At 47.5% G+C, this 12,464-nt stretch overlaps 1 protein-coding gene across 4 annotated transcripts in view; it reads left to right on the top strand.

Annotated features, from left to right (window-relative positions):
• THOC5 (THO complex subunit 5) overlaps positions 1–12,464 on the top strand; it is a 40,358-nt gene that overhangs the window by 19,058 nt on the left and 8,836 nt on the right. For all 4 annotated transcript variants that reach the window (XM_006147897.3, XM_014587626.2, XM_027771600.1 and 1 more), the window contains 6 exons: positions 397–505; positions 6,805–6,906; positions 7,440–7,536; positions 8,004–8,118; positions 9,434–9,537; positions 9,639–9,726. In XM_006147897.3, coding sequence (XP_006147959.1) covers positions 397–505; positions 6,805–6,906; positions 7,440–7,536; positions 8,004–8,118; positions 9,434–9,537; positions 9,639–9,726 — 615 coding nt within the window. The remainder of the gene's footprint in view (positions 1–396; positions 506–6,804; positions 6,907–7,439; positions 7,537–8,003; positions 8,119–9,433; positions 9,538–9,638; positions 9,727–12,464) is intronic.

The following is a 12,464-nucleotide window of genomic DNA, read 5'->3' as shown; positions in this document are numbered from 1 at the left end:
CCATGCCACCTGCTGGCCTCTTACACAGTGGAAATGTGCCGTGCACACTGATTCTCTTTGCCTTTTCTAACTTTTATTTCGAGATCATTTTAGACCTAGAGAAGGTTGGGCAGAAATAATGCATTCTTATGTATATCACGTTCACGCAGCTTCCCCTGACGTTAATGTCCTCGTTAGACACAGGCTCCCATGTGGTTTCAGCCTGTGAAGCACAGTGTCCCAGCAGCACCATACCACCACGGTGGACCCTCTCTCTGCTGTTTTTGCTCTATATCATAATTGCCATTGAGGTTTTGTTTTCATAGTAAAAGATCATAATAGCCGCTTTGAGTTTATTTCCTGTGAGAACATTGACTGCTCTGAGTGAATGGCCTTTCTCCTTCTCTCCCCCTGCAGATGACAGTGTGCTTCATCTGACTTTCTACTACCTCATGAACCTCAACATCATGACCGTGAAAGCCAAAGTGACAACTGCCACGGAGCTGATCACCCCCATCAGTGCAGGGTACTGGGCAGGCGCCATGGAGAGGTTGGGGCTGGGGCATGGGCCGAGGTTTGCTGAGAGCCTGGTACTGGCTGTTCTCGGCTCCTTCCTCCAACTGAAGCGGTTCGCTGTCATCACACTGACGTCTGTTGTGTCCACTCCACCTGGGAGTCCTGGCATGTCACTGGACTTTAGGAAGCATGCTCTGGCTTTAATTTGTGAAGTCTTCATACTACCCAGCAGATGACAAAAGTGACGACAGAGTATTTGCATCTTGAGTAGGTGGGCAGAGCACATTTTTTTTCAACCAGTAGAAAAGAATGTGAATGTAGAAATGTAATTCGGCTGACGTTATCAGGGTGAAAAGAGCCCTGGGCACTCTTTTCCTTTCCTCTTCCTATCCCAAAGTGCTGGTAATTTCAGTCCCCAGCACTGCACACGCCCAGCTTTTCCTGACCTGGGCAGTGGGAGAAGACTATGGTGGATCACTGGAAGTTCTGAGGAGGGTAAGTGGAGGACAGAAATAGCCATAGCATCCCCAGGGAGCCCTGACCATAATCGTCTTATTTCCTAATCAGCAGTAGGAAGAAGGGAGGACCAAGAGAGCCTGGGATTGAAGTAGCCTCCATTTATGAGCACTGCCAACCCAACACTCCCAGCCCTGCCCTGAACTGGTCCCATTGTTGGCTGGAGAAAGAATGCTAAGGCTCGGGGAGGCACAGGTCTGATGCCTCGTGGAGCGGGCCCTTCCCGGTCCTTCCCATTCTGCATTTGGAGTCTGTGTGCCATGCCCTAAAGGACACAGCAGGCTTCGTTGTTATGCTCCAGAGTGTTGTTGGACTGGTCAGAAGCCCCTGGGTGAAAGTGACCCTGTTCCCACCTAACCCCAGCAGAGGGAGCCCAGCACTTGTTTCTCCTGCGCCAAGTTAACACTGTTCAGCCAGGGCTCTGGGTTCAGTGAGCAGCCCTAGGGCCTCCCAGATCATTGCAGAGCTTCTTGGCATGAGCATTCTGCTTGCTCGTTGCTCAGAGGCCCTGCATGCTGGTTGCAGGGCTGCAGGCTGGCTTTCCTGCCAGCTTTACTCCAGCTCCTCGCCAAGCTGTCTCCTTGGCTTCTCAGTCTGCTTCCTCACTCTGAGGTCATTAATTGTGATATCCCCTCCCAGCGTGCTTGGGAAGCATCAAGTCAAGTGCTTGGAATAGATGAGGCACTTGACAAATGACAGCTGGTTTATCATGATCAATTCCTTTAACTTTCACAATAGCTCTACATGGCGAGTGTGTTAACTGTGGTTCTGGACAGTAAAGGGGCTTCCCCAAGGGAGTAAGCGAATCATAATTCAAGGTTTTCTAAGGCTTCAGATGTTATGTAGCTCATCCTCCTACTTCATAGATGGAGAAAGAGGTTCAGAGGGCATATCACTAGTTTTCAAAAAAACTGGGCCTAGAGCCTGAGGTGCCAGACTCCATCCCAGAAGCTTTTGCTCAAATACAGGCTGTCTTTGGCCTTCTGAGGAACCAACTTGGTATGCAGTTTGATTTTTTTTTTTTTTTTTTTTTTTGCTAGAGGGTGCATGTGCCTTGCCAATCAAACAGAAGGAGAGAAGAAAATACTCCTCATGGGGAATTGTTACGCAGCCATCCCTTCAATATCTCTCCTTTCTCTTGGGATTTGGGTATGCATGCACACGTGCCCAGAATGTTTTTCAAGCTACCAGGTTCAGGACTTGAACCATGGAGTCAGCCATGTGGGACCCAGTCAACTTAACCATTATGCCGCTGGCTGGCCCATGCCTGGTATTTTTCAAGCTTCTGGAACCTGTATTAAAAATCACAGGATCAGCTTCTGATATGCTGAGTTTAACCACTGTGCTAGGGGGCCAATGCTTAGTGAGGGGTTTTTTTTGGGGGGGGAAGAGGTTTTTGCTACAGGGCACATGCACTCACCAAAAAGACAGAGAGAGGCAGAGACAGAAAGCAAGAAATCACCCCCCCGGGGGGATGGCCACGCCACAATTCCCTTCTCCTCCATTCTCCTCTCGGGATCTTGGGCACGCACGCACATGGGCCCGGCGTGAGTTTAAGCCACCAGGTCCAGGACTCGAACCGCAGTCGACTACATGGGAGTTCAGCGACATAGCCATTATGCTAACTACTGGTCCCTAGTGAGGTTTTTAAATCACCTTTTTCCATCAGAATTTTCCACCAAAAAATATTTGATGTTTGAATAGTTTTGTGGTTTGGTTTTCTATTTTTATGGTTTTAGATAGCCTCCCCTTTTGTGTCTACTAGTTTTGTCAAATTTAGTTATGTGGAGACACATTATTCCAGGTGTTAATTTTGTCAAGGTTTGATTCTTACATCTGGTTTTGTCAAATATAATAGAAATCCTCATCAGACCCTGCCAGCCTCTTTGGCATAGCCAGTAGCATACACCATTAGGCCTGGCCAGCCTAAACACATGCCTTGTGTGTGCCATGTGATCAGGATCCTGACAGCCTGGAAAACAGGAGGAAAGGGAGCGTGGTATGACCAAGGCCTGTGGATGGTGCCTCTGTCTCCTGCCACCCTCTCTTATGCATGTGCATGCATTCTACCATGAATAGTAATTTTTCTGTGGAGAGAGATTTTTCTTATAGGGCTCATTTGCTTGCTAGAGAGACAGAAACAGAAAGCAAGAAATCACACCACAATCCCTTCCCTTCCATTCTCCCCTCAGGATTTTGGGCACGCATACACACATGCCTTACATGAGTTTTGTTTTTTTTTTTTTTTTTAAAGAGTTTACTTATTTATTTAATTCCATTTGTCATTATTATTTTGACCAGAGAGAGGCAGAGATAGAGAAAGGTAAAGCAAGAATACAAGCCGCCAGGTCCAGGACTCAACTGCAGTCGGCCATGTGGGAATCCAGCACCTCTAACCACTACGCCACTTGCCAGCCACCCGGCATTAGTTTTAAGCCACTAGGTCTTGGACCTGAACCACATTAAACTACATGGGAGTCCAGCAATGTAAACATTGCGCCATTTCCTGGTCATAAATAATAAATTTTAAAATCCTTATTATGGGGGCCAGCAGGTGGCATGGTGGTTAAGGACACTGGACTCCCACATTGCTGACCGCAGTTTGAGTCCCGGTTTGAGTCTTGGACCTGGAGGCTTGCTTTTTCACTTTCTCACTCTCACTCTGTCCCTGTCTGGCCAAATTAAAATAAATAAATAAAAGTTAAATAAGATCATTCTAAAAAAGAAAAAACCCTTATTATGTTCAGTTATAACTATTTGTTTATTTTAGTTGATTCAATTTGTTAGTAGTAGGCAGAAAACACTGCTACAAGACTGAATTTTTTTCTTTCTTTTTTTCTTTTTTTTTTTTTGATGAGAAAGGAGGGTGTGCTTTTGTGTGGGTTTCTTTTTTTAGAGATTTTTACTCTCAAAATGGGTACATGCTCTCGCCAGAGACAGAGACAGACAGAGAGCAAGAAATTATCCCCCAGGGGGGATGGCCACGCTGCAGTCCCTTCTCCACCATTCTCCTCTTAGGATTTTGGGAATGCACTCACATGTACCCGGCATGAGTTTTAAGCTACTGGGTCCAGGACTCAAACCGTAGTTGACTATATGGGAGTCCAGCGACATAACCATTACACCATCTGCTGGTCCCAAGGAGGGTGTGCTTCTAAAAAGGTCTTGCTAAACCACAATTCTCCCACCCAAGGCTCCCAGTTAGCTAGAATTATAGGCGTGCACCAGCTTGCCTGGCCTGCTACATTGAGGAACCGAACCCAAGCCTTTCGTGTGGCCTAGCTTCATTGAACAGTGCCCTACCACAGCATCTGGGCCAAGAAAGAAAGTTCCTCTTTACATTCTAGGCAGATCTTCACGTGAGGCAGAAAAGGGAGGTTTGGTGAGACAAGACTAGAGAAGAGCCAGAAGCTGCCACTGTTCTGGTATTAAGTTCCCTCTAATTCGGGGATGAGAGGAAGGAATCAATAGAGGAGCGGGGGAAACAAACTCATTTAATGAACACAGAACTGGAAAATTATCTGGTGATGGTAATGTATACGATATCTTTAACTGGACTAATATACAATGTATTCTGATAGGATCCAATTTGTATGCTATGAAGATGTACAGTGATTGAATGTAAAAAACATAAGGAAAAAAGTTCCCTCCAACTCAGAAGAGCAGGATCAGCATGTCCTGCCTGAGTTGCAGCTGATGTTATCCTTGGAACGACGACGAAGCCCTTGTCAGGTCAGGGAAAGAATGGGCCTTGTCATTCTCTGTGATAAAATTACTACTGTGTACGTTATCCCTACACCATCTCTTCCTGCCTGTCACATTTAATTACAGACTGTGCCCTAACCATCCCAGGTGGGTGGCAGTGGCGTCGCTTTTTCTCTTGGCTTATAGCACTGGGTCACCTTGTCTCTAGTGCGTGCAATGATATCTTTCTCTAGGACAATAAATAGGCCCGTTTTTTGTGTTAGAGTGAGATTTTGTCAGAGTGAGGGACACACGGGACCGAAGCTGCATACTCATTCTCAGGTGTAAAAGAGACTGCTCTGCTTCTATGAAAATAATAATTATTTCTATTATTATAATAGAAATGGTTATATTTTAGTAATAGATGTTATTTTTATAAATTAATTCTATTGCTGGTGTCATGGGCTTTGCTCCTTTGAAGTAAGGCCCTGGCCATCATATAACTCTTGAAGGGATAGGCCTTTTAAAAATTGATGAAGTATGGACCTGGTGGTTTGAAAAGCAGGCTGCCTGGGGCCAGCAGGTGGCATGGTGGTTAAGGTGCTGGACTCCCACGTGGTTGAAAGCTGTTCAAGTCCTGGATCTGGAGACTTGCTTTCTCACTCTCTCTCTCTCTCTCTGTGGTCAAACTGAAGAAGAAGAATAAATCAAATTAAATAAATAATTCTTTATTTTTCTTAAAAAAAAAAAAAAAACAGGCTGCCTGAGACCAGCAGGTGGCGTATTGGTTATGTTGCTGGATTCCCACATAGCTGACTGTGGTTCGAGTCCCAGGTTCAGTGCCTTGAAACTCACACCAGGCATGTGTATGTGCGTGCCCAAGATCCCAAGAGGAGAATGGAAAGAAGGGATAGCGGCATAGCCATCTCCACTGGGAGGTGACTTCTCGCTTTTTATTTCTCTGTCTCATTGGTGAGCATACATGCCTTATAGCAAAAGAAGTCTCTAAAAAGGAAAAGAATAAAAGGCCAGGACCAGCAGGTAAGGTGGAGGTTAAGGCACTGGGTCCTGCATCGCTAACTCCACCACAGTTCAAATCACAGACCCAGTGGCTTGAAAACTCACACTAGGCACATGTGCCTGTGTGCCCAAAATCCCAAGGGCAGGATGGAGAAGGGACTGATGTGGCCATCCTCCCTGGGCGGTGATTTCTTACTTTCTCTTTTTGTGTCTCTCTCTGTGGTGAATTTAAGCCCTATAACAAAAACAAACAAAAATGCCAGGCACATGTGTGTGTGCCTAAACCCTGATAGGTTGGAGAAATGGAGAGGAGATTGCAGTGTGAACCACCCCCATTAGAGGATTCTTTCCCCTTCTCCTTCTCTTTCTGTCTCTGTTGAATGCTCATGCCCTCTGGCAATTAAAAACAAAAAAATACAGGGGCCAGCAGGTAGAATGATGGTTGAGGCACTGGAATTCCCACATGGCTGACTGTGGTTCAAGTCCAGGACCTGGTGGCTCTCTCTCTCTCTCACTCTCTCTCTCTCTCCCTCTCTCTCCCTCTCTCCTTCTCCCTCTCCCCCTCTCCCTCCCTCTGTCTTCTGTCTTCCTCTAGCAAACTCAGGTGGAAAAAAAGAAAAGAAAAATAATTTAAAAAAAGGTTGGGCCAGCAGGTGGCACAGTGGTTAAGGCACTGGACTCCCATGTGGTCAACCAGGGTTAGGTCCCCTGACCCAGTGACTTGAAATTCTTGCTGGCTTCATATGCGTGCATGTGCAAAATCCCAGTAAAAGAATGGAAAAGGGGTTACAGAGTGGCCAAACTCCCAGGGTATGATTTCTCGCATTCTGTCTCTCTCTGTTTCTCCAATAAGCATGCACTCCCTATAGCAAAAATCTCTCAAAAAAAAGGAAAGGGTGATCGCACCTCATGGTCTTATGAAGATTCAGTAACCTCTAGCGTATAAAGGATATGACCTAAAGAAAGCGTTCAATAAATGGTGGCCTCGGTCACGAACGAAAGGTGGCATTCCATACCCAAATGCCCATCTGCCGTGAGGCCAGCCAGTGGCTACGTTCTTCTCACTGCACTGTCTTCTCCCTTTCCCAGTGACTTGCTGTCTCCTGACTCAGTCCTGAGTTGTTTGTATCCTGGGGATCATGGAAAGAAAACTCCGAATCCAGCCAATCAGTACCAGTTTGATAAAGTGGGGTGAGTCAGCAGCATTTCCTCCTCTCCCTGCCTCTCTGAGTTTCTCTGGTGGCTCAAACCTCTTAGGACCAGAGGCCACCCAAATGACAGAGGGACCATGGGATACAGGGATGCTCCTGCCCTTTCTTGCCTCCAGTGCAAAAGCAGGTTATGGAAGGTGGAAAAGTGGAAGGCTCAAAACTTGGAGTACACAATAAGAACATGTAATGCAGTAACCATGTTTAACATTCTAATTCTCTTGAGAATTAAATGTTTTAAGAGATTTTACAAATCGGTAGACTGATCAGTACATTGTCTTTTTACTTGAGATCTGCTTATGAGCTGAGACAGTAAGGGGAAAAGAGGAAGGTGAATGTGGACGAGGTGAAGTTTGTAGTAAGGAACTGACAGAGCTGGCAGCCTGCCTGTGATTATAGCTGAGCCCACGGAACTGGCCCGTTCGTGGGCATGGGAGGATGGGAGGATGAGAGCAGGCCGTATCCTGAGACCAGAGCAAAAATGACATTAATCATTGTATTCTATCTTTTCTGCAGCATCCTGACTTTGAGAGACTACGTCCTTGACCTAGGTCACCCCTACTTGTGGGTGCAGAAACTGGGTGGCCTTCACTTCCCCAAAGAGCAGCCTCAGGTGTGATCACTGAACTGGTTTTCTTAGCTGTGCAGCTCAACCTCTTTTTCTCCTGTGTATACTCCAAAAAGGCCTCTGATGACTTTTTGGGGCTTTGAACTTGCAGAATGCTTGCCTAAGGACTGGGTCTGTCCTCCAGCCACAGAGGACACTAACATGTCCAGGGCCTACAAGTGTCGAGGCACCTTTTGGCTCCTTCCTGTCCCAGTAGCCTTCTAGGCCTGCCCCCTTGGCAGAAGCCTGCCTTTCTCAGGCATTGGCCACACCCCTGAGAATCTAGCAACTTGTGTCATTCTTGCTGGGACTCAGTATCTGGCCTATCAGCATGTAAACTCTGCTCTTCCTAACACACCTGCTGTGGTGGCTGGTTGGTCTTGGATGCCACAGGCTGGCAGGTCTCAGGACACGGGCAGCATGTGTAGAAAGGTAGGGGCTCTCAGGTGTGTGTCTCTCACTGTCATCCACAGCACACAGTGATTGCTGACCACTCGCTGAGCTCCAGCCACATGGAGACCACCATGAAACTGCTGAAGACCAGGGTGCAGTCCCGCCTGGCCCTCCATAAGCAGTTTGCATCCCTTGGTAAGCCGATTCTGGGCCTGGGGCTCAGGAGCCACTCAGATAACTACAGCCTTTCACTTGGAACTCTTGAGTCTGAACAACAGATCAGAGGCCTAGGTCTTTGACTTTCCTGAGCAAAGGTGTTGGCCCTGACAGGGCTATAGGCAAAGGTCTGACTCCCCTCAGAGCCATCAGAGCTGTCCGAATCCTCGCAGGGAAATCCAGAGCTTTTGGGTGACACAGGTTTGTGGACTGGTCAGGAGGAGCTCACATAGGGCAGTGCATCTCAGGCTTTGGTATGTATCCAACCGGTACTTAAGGAGAGCCTCATTTCTGTTGGGCTCCTAGCACCGTGCTGGGGAGAACAGCGAACACAGCAACAGAGCCCTACCTTGGTGAGGCTCACAGCAGCTCATGTGAATATAGCTCTCCCAGGATCCTCCCGTATCCCCACCCCCAGGACCGACAGAGCTGTGTCCCCAGGCTGAGGCTGGGCCCCACACTGTTTCCTGCTAAGCTCCTGTGTGATTCTAAGAAGCCACTGACCCAGGCTGTGGCCCATGGGGCTTTTTTTTAGCTTATTTAGTTCATTCATTCAGTACATATTTGTCAGGTGCTTACCTTGCACAAGGCACTTGCAGAGGTAGTGTGGTGGGTGACAGAGGTGGTCGAAATCTTTCTCATCTAAGAGTCACTGTCGGGAAAGGGATGGGTTTCAACAGCCCATCTAGAGCTCCCACCCTCCAGACCAGTTCTTTGGCTCCAAGAAGACCCCACTCTCTCCAGGGCAGTGTTGTTTTTTGATGAGTCCTTTCTCCCCATCAGTGTTGCTGAGTTTGTTTTGTCCCAAGGTTGGATGATTGTCATCACAAACAGCCTTTACTGTGTTGGCATATTTGCTTATTGAAATGCCAACAGGAATTTACCCTGGAGCAGTTCTCCAGCTCTTTTCCCTTAGCAGAGCTGACACGGAACACGCCAGTCATTTCATCGGTCAAGGTCAGTTCTGGAAACAGCTCTCTCGGCTATTTGATCTAATTAACAGTCTGCTGCGGAGGCACCAGCGCTGAATCTGGCTTCAGGGGGTTTTGTTTTGCAGGCCGTCATTTGCATAAAAGATCAAGCACTGTGAGTGCTGGTGCTGGGTCTGGTGTAGCACACAGCACCACTGAAGGTCAGCTTGGCTGACCTGCGTTCCTGGAACATGTTGACCTGGTACCTCTTGAGTGGCAGCTGGCAGGGCCATCTGAGCCCTTCAGAGAGCCCCAGGAGGGGGGGTCGTACCCTACGGCAGCGCTGATTTCTACCTTGACCCCACCTGTCCGTTCTCTTATAGAACATGGCATTGTGCCTGTTACCTGCGATTGCCAGTACCTCTTCCCAGCCAAGGTCGTCTCTCGCCTGGTCAAGTGGGTGACAATTGCCCATGAGGATTACATGGTAAGTGGAGGGACAGGTCACCCTTCTGTCCCCTTTCTGAAGGGCAGGGGATTTGACCGAAGGAGCTGGCAGTTCACTCCTTGTCGTGGTGCCTGTTTCAGGAGCTACATTTCACCAAAGATGTCGTGGAGGCGGGACTGGCTGGGGACACCAATCTCTACTACATGGCACTCGTCGAAAGGGGCACAGGTATGGCCATCCCCATTGCCTGGTGATTAGGGGAGCCAGTCCCCACATGTTGACTGTGCAGTTTGAATCCCAACCCTAGTGGCTTGAAAAACCAGGTGCGTGAGAGTGCATGTCTGAAATTCTGACAGGATGGAGAAGTGGAGATTTGATTGTGGCATGACTATGCCCACTGGGGGTTCTTTCTCCCTCTCCTTCTCTCTACCTCTATTTTTCTCTGGTGAGCACACACACCCTCTAATAAAAATGAGGGGAAAAAGTTTTAAAAAGGAAGGAGCACAGGTAATTGCCATTGTGGGTCACAGTGATTGTAGGCGAAGGAAGCTATTGAGAATCAAACACTCCTGAGAGCTGCCCAGAGATAGCGAGAGACCTGGAACCCTGCCACGGGGCTTAGCAGGTAGTAGTAACTGAGAGCCACTGTTCAGAGAGGACTTATTTTGAAACACAATCACACACCTGCTTTGTCTTGTCCGATCCTCACCAGTCCTAGGGGTGGTCGGATCGTCCGTTTTATAGGTGAGGAAATTGCGGCTTAGTCACAAATGCAGTGTGACCTCTGTGCCTGAGCTACTTGCACTTTGCTGTCCTCACAGTCAAACATCCCCTCCTCCCCTTCACAGGAGGGCCGAGAGGTTGCTCTCAGGTTGTAAAAGCAGGGTCACGTGGCCTCTCTCTTAGTCCCTGCACACCCCATACAGGCAGGGGAAGCTGTGATTTCTCACACCTGTCCTACACCCCATACAGGCAGGGGAAGCTGTGATTTCTCACACCTCTCCTACATCTGATTCTGCCAGGCTCCTGCTGGTGCCACCTGATTACTCTTGGGGTGTCCCACCCCAGCCTTCTAAGCTGGCACTGCCCACCAGGTCCGACCCTCCACCACCCACAACGTTCAGTGCTGTGGCCACCGAGCTGAGGAAGTTGTCTGTAGTTCTGAGAGTTTGCAAAATGTAAAGAAATGTTGGATTCTTTGGTATCAGAGTTTCTATCCTACTGTGTTCCATTCTCTCTGTCATTTCTGTGTCTTTTTTTCCTAATGAGAGAGACAAAGAGCATGGGGAGCAGGGGAGGCCGAGGGGGGTGGGTTTTTTTTTTTTCTTTTTTTTTTTTGGCAGAATCTCACTATGTCACAATTCTATGCCTTGGTCTACCAATTCGCTAGGACCACAGATGTGTGTCCTGCATCTGGCCTGTTCGAGGTTGGGTGGAGAACAGAACCTGGGTCTTCCATGTGGCCTAAGCCACCCCTGGGCCTTTTATTTAAAAATTTGTTTCATGAAAGTGAGAGGCAGAGATGCAGCTCCTCCAACGGGGTCTTGACGCTGCAGTCTACCACAGCCTCAGCCAGCCTGGATCATGGGCACACACTAGCCTGGCATACCCAGGAAAGTCTCTGGATGCAAATCTGTAACCTTTCCATTTGGGTCTGCTTTGCAGAGCTTGCTTTTTACTGCAGTACTGCTCTCTGGCTACCACTTCTTAAAAAATATTCTGAATAGGGACCAACAGATGGCATACTGGTTATAATCACTGGACTCCCATGCATTCGACTGCAGTTTGAGTCCTGGACCTGATGGCTTCAAACTCTGGGCACGTGTGTGTGTGTATCCAAGATTCCGAGAGGAAAATGGAGGAGAAGGAATTGTAGTGTGGTCATCCCCCCAGGGGGTGATTTACTTTCTGTCTCTCTGTCTCTCTGGTGAGTTCAAATACCCTATAACAAAAATCTCTCTCAAAAAAATATATATATAGTCTGAATAAATTAAATGGGTCAGATACAGCTGAGGCTTCCTGCTTTCTCTCATTCTCTCCCTCCTAATAAGTGATCATGGGGCCGGCAGGTGGCGTGGTAGTTAGGGCCGCTGGACTTCCACTTGGCTGACTGCCAGTCCCAGACCTGGCAACTTACTTTCTCATTTTCTCCTTTTGTCCTTCTCTCTGTCCCTCTCTGGTCAAATTAAAAAATAAGTAAGTAAATAAATAAAGTTAAATAAACCCTTTTTTAAAAAAATAGGTGATCCTGGGGACCAGCAGTTAGCGTAATGGCTATGTCGCTGGACTCCCACGTAGTCGACCGCGGTTCGTGTTCCGGACCCAGTGGCTTAAAACTCACGTCTGGTACGTGTGCATGTGTGCCCAAGATCCCGAGAGGAGAATAGAGGAGAAGGGATTGTGGCGTGGCCATCCCCCCTGGGGGGTGATCTCTCGCTTTCTGTCTCTGTCTGTCTCTGTCTGTCTGGCGAGAGCACCCACCCTATAGCAAAATAAACCTCTCCAGAAAAAAAAAAAAGGTGATCCTATTGGCGTTTACTTCCCATCTTCTGTTAAAAACCCTTTTATTTCATTTCCTAAATAGCAGAGAGTACTGTTTTGAAAGGATACAAAACATTTAGTTCAAGAAACTTTTTTCGAAGAATTATTTTATTTAACTTTATTATTATTGCTTTTTTAAAAGAATTACTTTAACTTTGTTTACTTATTTATTTTAATAAATAGAGTGGGACAGAGTAGGGAGGCTTGAACCACAGTCGCCATGTGGGAGTCCAGTGTCTTTTTATTTTAAGTAATTATTTTATGAAACTTTAATTATTGTTGTTATCATTATTATTTTCCAGAGTGATCAGAGAAAGTGAGAAAGCAAGCCACCAGGTCCGGGACATGAACTGCGGTTGGCCATGTGGGAGTCCACTGCCTTTAACCACCATGCCACCTGCCAGCCTCAGTCCAAGAAACTTTTT

This window comes from Tupaia chinensis, unplaced genomic scaffold (genome assembly GCF_000334495.1).
Source record: "Tupaia chinensis unplaced genomic scaffold, TupChi_1.0 Scaffold000226_1, whole genome shotgun sequence".
In the NCBI taxonomy this organism is placed as follows: Eukaryota; Metazoa; Chordata; class Mammalia; order Scandentia; family Tupaiidae; genus Tupaia; species Tupaia belangeri.
Note: the sequence above shows the minus strand (reverse complement) of the source record. Positions and strands in the feature narration are given on the sequence as shown.